This window comes from Danio rerio, chromosome 20 (assembly GCF_052040795.2).
Source record: "Danio rerio strain M-AB ecotype USA chromosome 20, GRCz13ab, whole genome shotgun sequence".
NCBI classification, from domain to species: Eukaryota; Metazoa; Chordata; class Actinopteri; order Cypriniformes; family Danionidae; genus Danio; species Danio rerio.
Genome location: NC_141040.1, coordinates 55,302,501 through 55,316,069, shown reverse-complemented (window position 1 = coordinate 55,316,069; position 13,569 = coordinate 55,302,501). Strand labels below are relative to the sequence as shown.

The window sequence follows — 13,569 nt, the reverse complement described above, 5'->3', positions numbered from 1 at the left end:
TGTGGGGGCGTGATTGTGACGTATCGCCTGTTGTCGGTGTTCCGGGGGAAATCCTCCAGCTGACACCGACAAAAAGTTCAACAAGCTGGGCTGGGCTCAGTCAGAAGCACCGCTGAAAGCCTCCGTCAGCCAGGTTCAGTTTCTGGAGGAGTTTATGAGCTCACAGAGCTGGATGCACCTCTGAAATGATCTAGTGGACTCAGACACGACCCTAAACGAATCAACGCTGTTCTTCATAAAGCACAAAAACACTGTTATTTTCTTCATAATATCCATGTTAGCCATTTAGCTATGAAGCTAGAGTCACCGGGCAGACAGAAGCCCTGCCCATCACGCGAATCCGCGTCTGTTCTGTAGTAAAATTGACACGCGAATGAAGCGGATTTGACGCTCGAATGAAGGGAGTAAACTCAAATGTTCACGCGACAATTTACACGCGAATTATCCGCGCGTTCCACGTCTGGTGTGAACACAGCATAATAGTTTTGTAGTTTGAGCACAATGCAGAAAACACACAAGACCTCCGTCAACTTTCCAGACTTTTACTGAGATTGATGTAGAGGGCAGAATCACAGCTCCGCAAACTCACTCTGAACTCCTGCATCAGCCTACAGGTTAATATTGAACACTGATGTAATGCTTAAAAGGCCACCAGTTGCAAACAAAAATAAAATACTAATAACCACTGCTCTATGATTGGTATGTGGATGTTGCGTGTGTCGATGCATATCAAAAACAGTTCATCTGAATGCAGTTGTTGCTTGAGTTTGTGGTCTAGTCCTCAGTTTTGGCCTCCATCTCTTCTGCATCGTCGTCTCCGTCCACTTCTGCGTTTTCTCGCTCCAGACGCTCGAGCTGCCGCTGCAGTTCCGTCTCGTCTGTGTCCGTCACCACCTTGGGCTGATGGGAAATACAATATATATATTCATATTGCACTGTTTAGTTCTTAGCATGCTTAATTTATACCATGTTTAAGACATTAAAAGCTCAAATCGGTCTCGTATCTAATCTACTTGTACTCTCAGAAAACCTCTTTAAGGAACACTCCACTTTATTTTGGAGATTGGCCAATTTTAGTTACCATTTTTGAATCCTTTCAGCCGATCTCTGGGCATGCTGGGAGCACTTTTAGCTTAGCTTAGCATGGATCATTGAATCAGATCAGACCGCTATCATTTTGCTAAAAAAAAAAATTCTTTATATGAGATGCTAATGGTCTAATCCGATTCAATGATCTATGCTAAGCTAAAAGTGCCCCTGTCAGACTCACAGATCGGCTGAATGGATTAAAAATGGTGAAACTGCACTGTTTTGCTGTAGGGGAGCTGTAAAATGAGCCTGTTAAAAAAAAAAAAACATCTTTAAAAACTAGCTCACATATTAGGGCTGCATGATATTGGAAAAATCTGATACATTTACACAAGACGGTTTGAATCGCTCTATTTAACTGTTTTTCTGGGGATTCTAACAGTATTCACGTACAAAAATATAATCAATCACGATGCAATAAAGGCTTTTCTTTGTCTCGTTTCTAGTCCAAACGTCAAAAAATTCTTAGAGCAAGTCTAAGGCCCAATCCTAATTCTACCCCTTAGCCCTTCCCCTTACCCCTCGTTCTGCGCATGCACGCCAATGGTTAGGGGTGTTCCATTTACATTTAGTCATTTAGCACAGTGGCCCCAACCATTTTATCACCGCGGACCGGTCAACGGTTGTCAATTTTACAAAAGACCGGTGTGGGCCGGGGAGGGGACGCTCGTGCATCCAGGTTAATCATGAACAACACAGTGCGCATGCGCTAGTTGCACTATCGCGGTCTGATTATGTTTCAATCAAGGTTTATATGCATCAAATACATAACATCTGTGCCAAACATCTCAACTGACGAACATATTAACAATAATACAACCGTATAGCCGAATTAAATGTATGCATTGGCATGTTACAGCCCTATGATTATGTGAAACTCCGTATAGATACATATTGCAATGATTTCGGGTACTTACTTAGTGATGCATGCACACATATATGCGCAATCCTTAAATACTCTGCTGATTTGGACTCTTTAATACCCGTTTTGTAACTTTAAACTATCAACAACCACCACTGAGATATTCTAGCGATCATTCTTTCCACTCCGTGGTGGATTTTGGCATAGTCCATTTCACGTGAGATGGCAGGGGTGAGTGGAAGAAACCAAGTCGCGGGGGGGAATATTTTCTACAGAAATAATTTATGATTTCTTATGTGGCCAGGTACCAATTGTTCGGAGGACCGGTACTGGTGGTTGGGGACCACTGATTTGGCAGATGCTTTTATCCAAAGCGACTTACAAATGAGGACAAGAAAGCAATTCACACAACTATAAGAGCAACAATTAATAAGTGCTGTAGGCAAGTTTCAGGTGTGTAAAGTCTAAGAAGCAGAACATTAGTAATTTTATTAAGTTTTTTTTGTAGTACAGTTAGCGGTAGAACCAGAGAGGCAATTGCAGATTAGGAAGGAAAGTGGAGACTAAATAGTTGAGTTTTTAGTCGTTTCTTGAAAACAGTGAGTGACTCTGCCGTTCTGATGCAGTTAGGGAGTTCATTCCACCAACTGGGCAGATTGAGCGTGAGCGTTCGCGAAAGTGATTTCTTCCCTCTTTGGGATGGAACCACGAGGCGACGTTCATTCACTGAATGCAAGTTTCTGAAGGGCACATAGATCTGCAGAAGTGAGAGCAGATAAGGAGCAAAGCCTGAAATCGCTTTGTAAGCAAACATCAGAGCTTTGAATTTGATGCGAGCAGCAACTGGCAGCCAGTGCAAACGGATGAGCAGCGGAGTGACATGTGCTCTTTTAGGTTTATTAAAGACCACTCGTGCTGCTGCGTTCTGGAGCAGCTGAAGAGGTTTGATAGAGTTAGCTGAGAGCCCGGCTAGTAGAGAGTTGCAGTAATCCAGTTTGGAGAGAACAAGAGCTTGAACAAGGAGTTGAGCTGCATGTTCAGATAGGAAGGGTCTGACCTTTCTGATGTTCTAGAGTGCGAATCTGCACGATCGAGCAGTTCTAGAAATGTGGTCAGAGAAGTTTAGTTGGTCATCAGTCGTTACTCCAAGGCTTTTCACCATTTTGGATGCAGTAATGGTTGCCCCCTCCATCTGGATTCCAATTCCTGTTCCAATCCTCTTTAGATTGAAGGCGTAGGGCTTAGGGGAAGGGGTGAATAGCTCTTCGAACAAAGATTTTTCAAGACCATACTTGAAACCAAGGGGTAAGAAAAGTATTGCTGAACCCGGAGGTAAGGAGATCCACAAATTTGTTTTTTTCGTCTTTATTACGAATTTTTACAACAAACAAACACGTTTTAATATATTCATAACCATGTTCGTGTTTTACCGTCATGCTTTAAAAAAAATAAAAATAGCCACTAAATTTTGCGATCTATAGTCCCCATTAATAACTCTTATACAGCAGTCCCACAACATTCAGACACTGGAATCCCCTGTCAGTAATGTCTAGTGGCTGTCAATGGCATTTTACAGTGTCTGCTGTAATGTTAATGCTGTTTTTGGTGTGTTTACATTGATAATTATGGCCACTGTGTAAATGCAAAGTAAAGTTACGATCTTATTGCCACATTAGATCATTATGATAGCATGGTATATGCCTTCAGTGATTTCCTGACGATAAATACCAAAAAATAGCACAACTGGAATCACTACAGCAGTCGCCATCGTCTGATCTCACATGAAGCAGGAGATCGCGAGGACATATGATGACGTGTGCAGGAGCTGTAGTGCTGTCCCAATTCTTAGGGGTAAATTTTGAAACCCTTCCCCTTAACCCTCGGTTGTAAGGGCCAAGGGGAGAGAGATGGGGTACAAAAATAGAATTGGGATTGGGCCTAAATATTGTTTAGCTTTCACTTTCAGAAGAAATAAGGCAAAATTAAGCATTTTCCCTTAAAACAGGCTACATTACCTGCCAGTGGAGTAAGTAAAAGTGATAGATAGATAGATAGATAGATAGATAGATAGATAGATAGATAGATAGATAGATAGATAGATAGATAGATAGATAGATAGATAGATAGATAGATAGATAAAAGTAAGTAAAAGTAAAAGTGCCCTTTTTGCTTTGAAATCTAAATATTTGTACTAGAAACAAGACACTGTACTTTTTTTTGCATAAATGCTGTATAAATACAGTAATTAAATACAAATCTGCAGCTCCTGGTCAAACATTCAGACTCATTTTTGCAGACATCTTGTAATGTGACTATTGCGAAAGTGCACATGCTGAAACGATATTGTGCAGCCCTGTCACATATTAATCAGAACTAGAACCTAAAGTTCATTGATAAACTTTGATGTTGGCTTGAGAAAGTCAAGCGTTTATGGCATTGTTGGGTGGTTGCTAAGCAGTTGCTAAATGGCAATAATCGTGTACATGTTTGATCAAATGCTAATGCTTAGTAGGAATTTCTAGCATATGTTATTGCATTTAGATAATCATTCATAGCATGTAGCTAATCGTTATTAGCACTTGGCTTCCATTATTATAGTTACCATGCATAGTACACAGGACGTCCCATTTGCTAGCATGAGTCAAACAAGCCAATGCCCAGGTCCCTACGATGTTCTGATGTAGAGATATTGCTATTTTTAAATGGTTGCTAGGTTATACTGTTTTATTGCTATGGGGACATTTGACAGGTTAGTGATGATACATCAAAGCTTCTAGGCAATATGAGTGATCTTAATCAACCTCGATGTTTCTATGACAGTCTTTATGAGTCTCAAAAACTGGACTTGAACATTATGTATTCCTGGTGTTGGGTTGCGACTGGAAGGGCATTCGCTGTGTAAAACAAATGCTGGATAAGTTGGCGGTCCATTCCGTTGTGGCGACCCCTGATTAATAAAGGGACTAAGAGAATGAACATTATGTAAAAATGGCTTGCTGTATTTTTTTGAAAATACAATGCTTAATAAGTGTGAAAGTGATACATGCAGAAATGGCTTGTCATATCAGTAAAAATATGGAGTTTAAGTCAAAAATGGCTTGCCATATTTTGAGAAAAATAATGCTTAATAATTATTTATTGGAAAACTAAAAGTCTGCTAAACCTTAAAGATACAGCAACAAAATCTACCACATCTAAATACAGCTTTTGGCCAAATTTGGGGCTTGTATAATTTTTTTATATGCTTGGATCATAAAAATGTAATATTTAAAATATTTTATTAAAAAAACAATAAGTCTTATAGGCATGAGGAGATATAGCAACAATCTTGAATGCAGAAGGCACATTTTGACTACATTTGGGCCTTGTGGCATGAACAGCCTAGGAGGAGATACGTTTGTTTTCACAGACAGAGTAGCATAACAGTATGTTGGCTTTCTCAAGCCAACATAATTAAAGACAACTGCTTTGAACTGATGAAGTGTCTGACCTCCATCTGGACATTGAAGACTCCTCGCTTCTCCTCAATCCGCTCTTTAATTGCGGCCATGGCCTGGTTGAGCACTGACAGGCCTTCTGTTCGCTCCAGTGTTGTGGTGGTCATGACGTACCGTGGCGGCGCGATCAGGTTGATCTGGAGGAGAAAATGTGCAGATGGTAGTAAAAGTGTAGTAATATATTTAAAATGTAGTTCAAATAAATAATTGCCGCCACACTGAAGTGTTGATCTAAACCACAGAGCTCAAAACAGGCCACTTTGGAATGAAGGACACGAATGATAGACGCTTCAGGTCAGGGAAGTTGTTTGGTGTCACACTGCGTTCAGTTATAAGGGCTAATATCCCTACGCCCAAATCCCTGCAGAGGGACCCTCCAAAGAGCTAAGGGCAGGGGTGGCAAAAACCCGGTCCTGGAGAGTTTAGCTCCAAACATAATCAAACACACCCGAACCAGCTAATCAAGCTCTTACTAGGTATTCTAGAATCTTCCAGGCAGTTGTGTTGAAGCAAGTTGGAGCTAAACACTTCAGGACACCGGCCCTCCACGACTGAGTTTGGACACCCCTGGCTTAGGGCACATGGATGAGCCCTTCCCAATGTGAGAATGTGGAGGACGTCTCACCTTGATAGGCATGGCTTCAGTGGAGCAGTTGAGTCCTGCCCTCAGAGCCTCCTTCACTGCATCGATGCCTTCATATCCATAACACGCCACCTCAATGTCTGAGCACAAAAACAAGCAGGACAGTCACACATCACCAGTAGGAGATGACATTAAAAAACATTAACAACATACTTTAATGTTTTATGTAGACAACAGAATCATTCTCTCTGTCTGTCTGTCCAACCATCCATCCATCCATCCATCCATCCATCTATCTTCAAACTGTTAAAATCTATCCATCCGTCCGTCCGTCCGTCTGTCTGTCCGTCTGTCTGTCTGTCTGTCTGTCTGTCTGTCTGTCTATCTATCTATCTATCTATCTATCTATCTATCTATCTATCTATCTATCTATCTATCTGTCTATCTGTCTATCTGTCTTATAAAATTTGTACTTGCCTAATTAAGCAAGTTAAGCCTTTTAATGTCAATTTAAGCTGAATACTAGCATCTTGCAAAATAACCAGTAAAATATTATGTGCTGTCATCACAGTAAAGACAAAAGTATTAAGCAATTAGAAACTAGTTATTAAATAAATTGGGCTCTATGTTAACGATCTAAGCGCAAAGTCTAAAGCTCATTGCGCAAAAGCATTAAGGTCAGGTCAGAATCCACATTTGCTACTTTAAAGACAGAAAAATCCGCGCCAGGCGCATTGTCTAACAGGCTTGTGCTTATTCTCTTAATGAGTTCTGGTTGTGTTTTGAGCATAACGTGCATTAAACTAATCAGAGTCTCATCTTACACTCTCTTTAAGAGTCAGTTGCACAACACCTTGGTGCATTTGCTATTTACATTCTTATTAACATTGACAATATTTGACTGCCATCATTATTTTTTTATTTTGAAATATAAGCTGTATATTGAGTATTGAATTGGTAGAATTGACATTTGTTCAGTTCACAATGCAAAAAATGCTTCTCTTATCTAAGTTTGTCCTCCTACAGATCTTGAAACTAGACAAATTGTTTAAATTTATGAGGCTATGTTACGTTAATCTTGAACTAAGCATTACTTAGACAATATTTTCAGAAAAGTTTTTTTTTTATTATTTAATTTATCATACAGGGCTCTATTTTAATGATCTAGGCGCAAAGTCTAAAGCGCATGGCACAAAAGCATTAAGGGCATATCCAAATCCACTTTTGCTTTTTTAATGATGGAAAAATGCTCACTGCACCCCGGCGCATGGTCTAACAGGGTTGTGCTTATTCTCTTAATGAGTTCTGGTTGTGTTTTGAGCATAACGTGTATTAAACCAATCAGAGTCTCATCTCACATTCACTTTAGGAGTCACACCTTGGTGCACTTTCTATTTACATGGCGGACTTTGTAAGTGGAAAAACTGAATGTGAGAAACTGTTAAACAGAGCATCTAGGATAAAGAACGAGCCTCCTCCATTCAGCCTCTTTACTTTCTTTTTATTTTACTCCTTTACTTTGGTGGAGTAAGTAAACAGTGGAAACTCTCTCCACTGAACACATCCATTAGCCAACATATTTCATTTAGTGCAAACATTTTTGTCAAAACTATTTCTGAATGCAGCTCTATGTTCCAGCGAAGGAATAAATGAACAATAATAACGAATTGTGGTCAAACAACTGAGTTATATCCAAACACACATGCTGTGCTTATGCCCCATATGCTGATGCAGATGTCTCCAAAACCCCACAGGAGGACAAATCTAAACTTGTTTTTAATATTGTAATAGTTTTATTTTAATAATAAAAACATTATACAGATGCAGATTGTCATGAATAAACTGCCAGTGGCTTTTATATTTATATAAAAAAAATTTTTTATCATTTTAATTCTTTAATTGTTTTCATATGTAAATATATTTGTGTATTGCTGTACATCCTGTGTGTATTAAGCAATATGTTAGCCTTTATAGCATAGGTGCACAACTAACACGCTCTGTGTTGGACTTCAGAGCAGCTTTTAGTTGGTCAATGGCGCAGCCTGTCTCAGTTCTTGAAAATAGCAACGCTCCAACAATATATAATATGAATCGGTAATTTTTCAGTCAATTAATTGAAGTAATGCATGAATTTGAAAATACCACAAAATGCAGAATAGGCTTGAAGACTAAGTTATTAAAAATCTAATCAGCGACACTAATAAATGTTTTACTATTATCATCATCGTCATCTTAAATGTTTTCGAAATATTATATTAATTTAAAAAGTTTCAATATTATAAATGATTACCTCTAAATATATTATAAGTAATGAGGAATTCTTCATCAACATTTCATCATGGTTATCAAAAAAAGTAACAGAAAAATTAGAAGAATAGCCAATAATGTTTAACATTAAAATACCTGCAAAGTTTAACTTATGTTAAGTCAAAAGATCACTGCCAGGGTGAGCAGGAGTCCTTGTGGTGTTGTGGTACAGCCATGGCAGTCACTCAATAAAGCAGACAAGTTTAAAACTGTTGTTTTAATCGAGTAACATACCAGCTCTTATTTTGACGGCCTGTGGTGTGAGTCGCCTGTTGATGTTGTCGATGAGCACGTTTCTCTCTTCCTCAGTCAGATCCAAACCATCCAGAATGGCAGGATCACTGCAAACGAAGCAAATCAAATGAGCACTACTTATTTCACATTGACATTTGGCAGATACTTTTGTTAGTATACAGCAAGTGCTAGTTACACAAATGAACTGGTAGTGCTCAGAGAATTAAGAACTAGAGTAAGGAGAGGGGGGCGAGGCAGTGGCGCAGTAGGTAGTGCTGTCGCCTCACAGCAAGAAGGTCGCTGGTTCGAACCTCGGCTCAGTTGCCGTTTCTGTGTGGAGTTTGCATGTTCTCCCTGCCTTCGCGTGGGTTTCCTCCGGGTGCTCCGGTTTCCCCCACAGTCCAAAGACATGCGGTACAGTTGAATTGGGTAGGCTAAATTGTCCATAGTGTATGAGTGTGTGTGGATGTTTCCCAGAGATGGGTTGCAGCTGGAAGGGCATCCGCTGCATAAAAACTTGCTGCATAAGTTGGCGGTTCATTCCGCTGTGGCGACCCCGGATTAATAAAGGGACTAAGCCGACAAGAAAATGAATGAATGAATGAATGAATAAGTAAGGAGAGGGGAGTGTTTTTTTAATAGAGAATAGAGTCTTTCTACAGGTGGTTTGTCAACCCCACTCCTCTGTATGAGGCACACATAAATATTCTTGTTTTTTTAGAGATATGGAGTGATTGTAAGAAAGTGTTTGGTGCAAAAACTGGTGCATGTGCTGGTTAAAGTGTCAGAGAGATGCAAGAGGGTTTTCTACAGGGGGTTTGTCAAGCCCACTCAGTGTAATGTTATAAGCCTCATTCACACAGTAGCCCCTTTCACACATACAGACCTTTCCGGAAAATTGCCGGCAATTTTCCGGAAAGCTTGTATGTGTGAACAGGTCCTTTTTGAAAATACCGGTAAATTCGTTCTGGCTATTTTCCGGAAAGAGAAGTTGTAACATTACCGGCAATTTGCCGGAACGCTGCGCTGTGTGAATGCAGAAGGAAGATTACCGTAATAAGCGCGTGCACGTCTAGAACGTGCTGACGTGAGACGTCTGCTTTAGCCAATCACAACAGTCAGACGCATTTACGTCCGCGCGGTTTGTGAGAATAAAAACCTTTGAATATTTTTCCAGACACATTTAGCTGCTAGAAGATAGTCAGATCACGTTTATATGTTCATCTTAATGCCAACTGTGTAAATAATCATCGATGAGATGCTTATGTTTGTTTACCTTCAAGCTTCAGCCTGTGAGCGCCTGCAAACGCACATATTATGAACATCTCGACATGCGAAAGTGATCCTGCGACAGTTGTTCACAATATTGATCATCCACAGAGTTTGTAATTTAGTCAAATGTTTACAAATACAAGCGCAGCCGTTTAAAGCTCATTTGTGGTGAATGATGTCAGAATTTACCGGTATTTTGGAATGGATGTGTGAATGCTCTTTTCCGGAAAATTTCCGTAACGTCCACGCCTGTGTGAACAGCACTTTTTTGAATCTAACGGTAAAGTCGTTCCGGAAATTTTCCAGATATTTACCGGTATCACTGTGTGAAAGGGGCTAGTGATACCAGTAAATGCGGCTGTTCACACAGACAAGGACATTCCCGAGCTTTTCCAGAGAGGACCATTCACACATCCATTCAGAAATAAAGTGTGACATCATTAACCAAAAATGAGCTCTAAACAGCCGCGCTTGCATTTGTAAACATGAAGGGGTCAGTCTCTTTGTTGATGCCCTCACTTGATTTAAAACTGTAGCATTCATGCAGCTGCTTTTGTCCCAGAGATGCACAAAAATAAAGAAAATAATAATATTTCTAAATAATAGTAAATAAATAAATAATAATTAAAAAATAAAACAAATTATTTGCTATAACACGAAGGCAGAAGCGCTTAGCGAAGATAAAAACAGCTTCTTTTTTTTACACATTTGACTACATTACAAATCCTTACGGACATCGTGAACAACGTCAATGAAAACACATGGAGTGTATGTGTGAAATGTTTACAGCGAGTAAAATAAGTATTGAACACACAAGGTGCTGTTGACTTGAAATTTTCCCGAAATGTTGGTAACAACCAAAGAAATCCATACATGCAAAGAAAACAAAACTAGTTTTCAAATTCAGTTATGTGTGATAAAATGATGCAGGGTAAAAGTATTGAACACATGAAGAAAGAGAGGTGTAGTCCGGCATTGAAACCCCAGACAGCAGCTGAAATCTCTCAGTGGTTCTTCAGCAGGCCTCTGCCCTTCCTCAGTGTAAATGACTATCAGCTGCTTCAGTCCAACATGTACATTAGCAGAAGGATGAAGATGAAGCCAAAGTGGACATTTCAGCAAGACAATGATCCAAAACACAGCCAATGAGATGCTTTCAAAGAAAGAAAATCAAGCTGTAGAATGGCCCAGCCAATAACCTGACCCGAATCCAATAGAGAATACTAAATAAAGCTCAGATTTGATAGACGAAACCAACAGAAACTACGAGATTTTGACACAAGTCTGTGAAAAACTCACACCTGAGCAATGCATGTTCATTCTCCATATGAGAGGCGTCTTTAAGCTGCAGTCACCAAAATAAGCCTTATATATAAAGTATTAAACACATTTCGGTAGTTCAGCTCTTTCTCCTGTCATTTCATTCTTATTACACACAACTCATTCTTTAGATTTGTTTTGTTTTACTTTAGTTTTTACAAAACTCTGCTTCAATTCCATGTGAACAGCTCCTTTAGAAACATTATTCCCAGGAAAAAACATGACAGTGTGTTCAATACTTATTTTCACCTCCCTGTATATATGGATGCATGTGTGAAAGGGGCTTTTGTGTTTTAGTGCTCTTAGACTCACGACACAGCTTGTTTAAAGACGTCGTAGGCCCCGTATCCAGGCTTCTTGTATTTCTCATCAAAAACCCAAGCGGTTCTCTGGAACAAACTCTCCAGCTGCTCGTCTTTGGTGTACTCCAACACCTCAGCCACGTGCCGCAAAATACTGTACACCTACAACACAATAACAACTCTCAGACCACACCGACAGGAAAATGACCATGATCTTTGTTTGTTTATTTATTTATTTACTGCCACATCAGCAGCTTATGGCCATTTCATGGTAAGATCAGTATATACAGTTGAAGTCAGAATTATTAACCCCCCTGTATTATTCGCCCCCCTGTTTATTTTTCCCCAATTTCTGTTTAACGGAGAGAAAATTTCTTCAACAGATTTCTAAACATAATTGTTTTAATAACTCATCTCTTATAACTGATTTATTTTATCTTTGCTATGATGACAGTAAATAATATTAGACTAGATATTCTTCAAGACACTTCTATACAGCTTAAAGTGACATTTAAAGGCTTAACTAGGGTAATTAGGGTAACTAGGCAGGTTAAGGTAATTAGTCAAGTTATTGTGTAATGATGGTTAATTCTGTAGACTATTGAAAATAAGGGGCGAATAATAATTAATTAATAATATTGACCTTAAAATGGTGTTTAAAAAAATGTAAAACTGCTTTTATTCTAGCCGAAATAAAACAAATAAGACTTTCTCCAGAAGAAAAAATATTATCGGACATACTTTGAGAATTTCCTTGCTCGGTTAAACATCATTTAGGAAATATTTAAAAAAGAAAAAAAATATCCAAAGGGAGGCAAAAAGTTCTCACTTCAAATGTGCATGTATGTATGTATGTAATAATTCAGTGGGGCTAATAATTCTGACTTCAACTGTGTATTTATATATATATATATATATATATATATATATATATATATATATGTGTGTGTGTATGTGTTTGTGTGTGTATATACATAACAATGCAATGCATCATACAATAAATACATCAATATAGATGACAATCTATAAAAAAAAAATCTATTATAAAAAATTATTATAAAAATCTATAATAAATAAATATAAAGGTTCAAGGTCCTTTGAAATCAAAATAAAACATTGGATTTTCATGTTGGTAGAAAAAAAAAAGGATTTAAAAAAATAAAAGTACTCACGGTTTTAGATTTGGTGAATTTATCCTCGCATTTGATGGCTTCTTCTGGAGACACTCTTCTCTTGGACAGATCAATGTAACCTGTGCAGGAAAAAACACTCAATAATCAGGCTAGCACAGTGTTAGCCTTATTATTAGCCTTACAGTGCATCCACAAAGTATTGATATCGCTTTACTTTTTCCACATGCGTTTATGTTACAGCCTTATTCCAAAATGAATTGAATTAGTTTATTTCCTCAACATTCTACACACAATCCCCCATAATGACAATGTGGAAAAAGAGTTTTTGAAATTGTTGCAAATTTATTAAAAATAAAAAACCTGAAAATCCCATGTACATCAGTGTTCACAGCGTGAAGCTCTAAATTGAGCTCAGGTTCATTCTGTTTCCACTGATCATTCTTGGGATGTTTCAGCAGCTTCATTGGAGTTCACCTGTGCTCAATTCAGCTGATTGGACATTATTTGAAAAGGCATACACCTGTCTATATAAGGGCCCAGAGTTGACAGTGTCAAAGCACAAACCCAGCATGTGGAAAAAGGAATTGTCTGTAGACCTCTGAGACAGGATTGTCTCCAGGCACAAGGCTGGGGAAGGTTACATTTCTGCGGCTCTGAAAGTTCCAATGAGCGCAGCGGCCTCCATCATCCATAAGTGGAAGATGTTTAACCACCAGGACTCTTCCTAGAGCTGCCCGGCCATCTAAGCTGAGTGATCAGGGGAGAAGGGCTTTAGTCAGGGAGGTGATCAATAACCTAATGGTCACTCTGTCTGAGCTCCAGCGTTCTTCTGTGGAGAGAGGAGAATCTTACAGAAGGACAACCATCTGTGCAGCAATCCACCAATCAGGCCTGTATAGTAGAGCGGCCAGACGGAAGACACTCCCCGCCTGGAGTTTGCCAAAAGGCATCTGAAGGACTCTCAGACCAT

At 39.0% G+C, this 13,569-nt stretch overlaps 1 protein-coding gene across 3 annotated transcripts in view; it reads right to left on the bottom strand.

Moving 5' to 3' along the window:
• Positions 1-526: 526 nt before the first annotated feature.
• Positions 527-13,569, bottom strand: part of eif2s1b (eukaryotic translation initiation factor 2, subunit 1 alpha b) — a 19,103-nt gene continuing 6,060 nt past the window's right edge. The window contains exons 3-8 of one of the 3 annotated variants that reach the window (XR_015517453.1): positions 12,639-12,718; positions 10,191-11,628; positions 8,573-9,441; positions 6,074-6,171; positions 5,442-5,585; positions 527-900 (exon numbers count right to left, since the gene is read on the bottom strand). Coding sequence is in view for 2 of the 3 variants with exons in the window: in NM_131800.2 (NP_571875.1) it covers positions 775-900; positions 5,442-5,585; positions 6,074-6,171; positions 8,573-8,679; positions 11,477-11,628; positions 12,639-12,718 (707 nt within the window). In the remaining variant the exon portion in view is untranslated. 3 annotated transcript variants of the gene reach the window in all.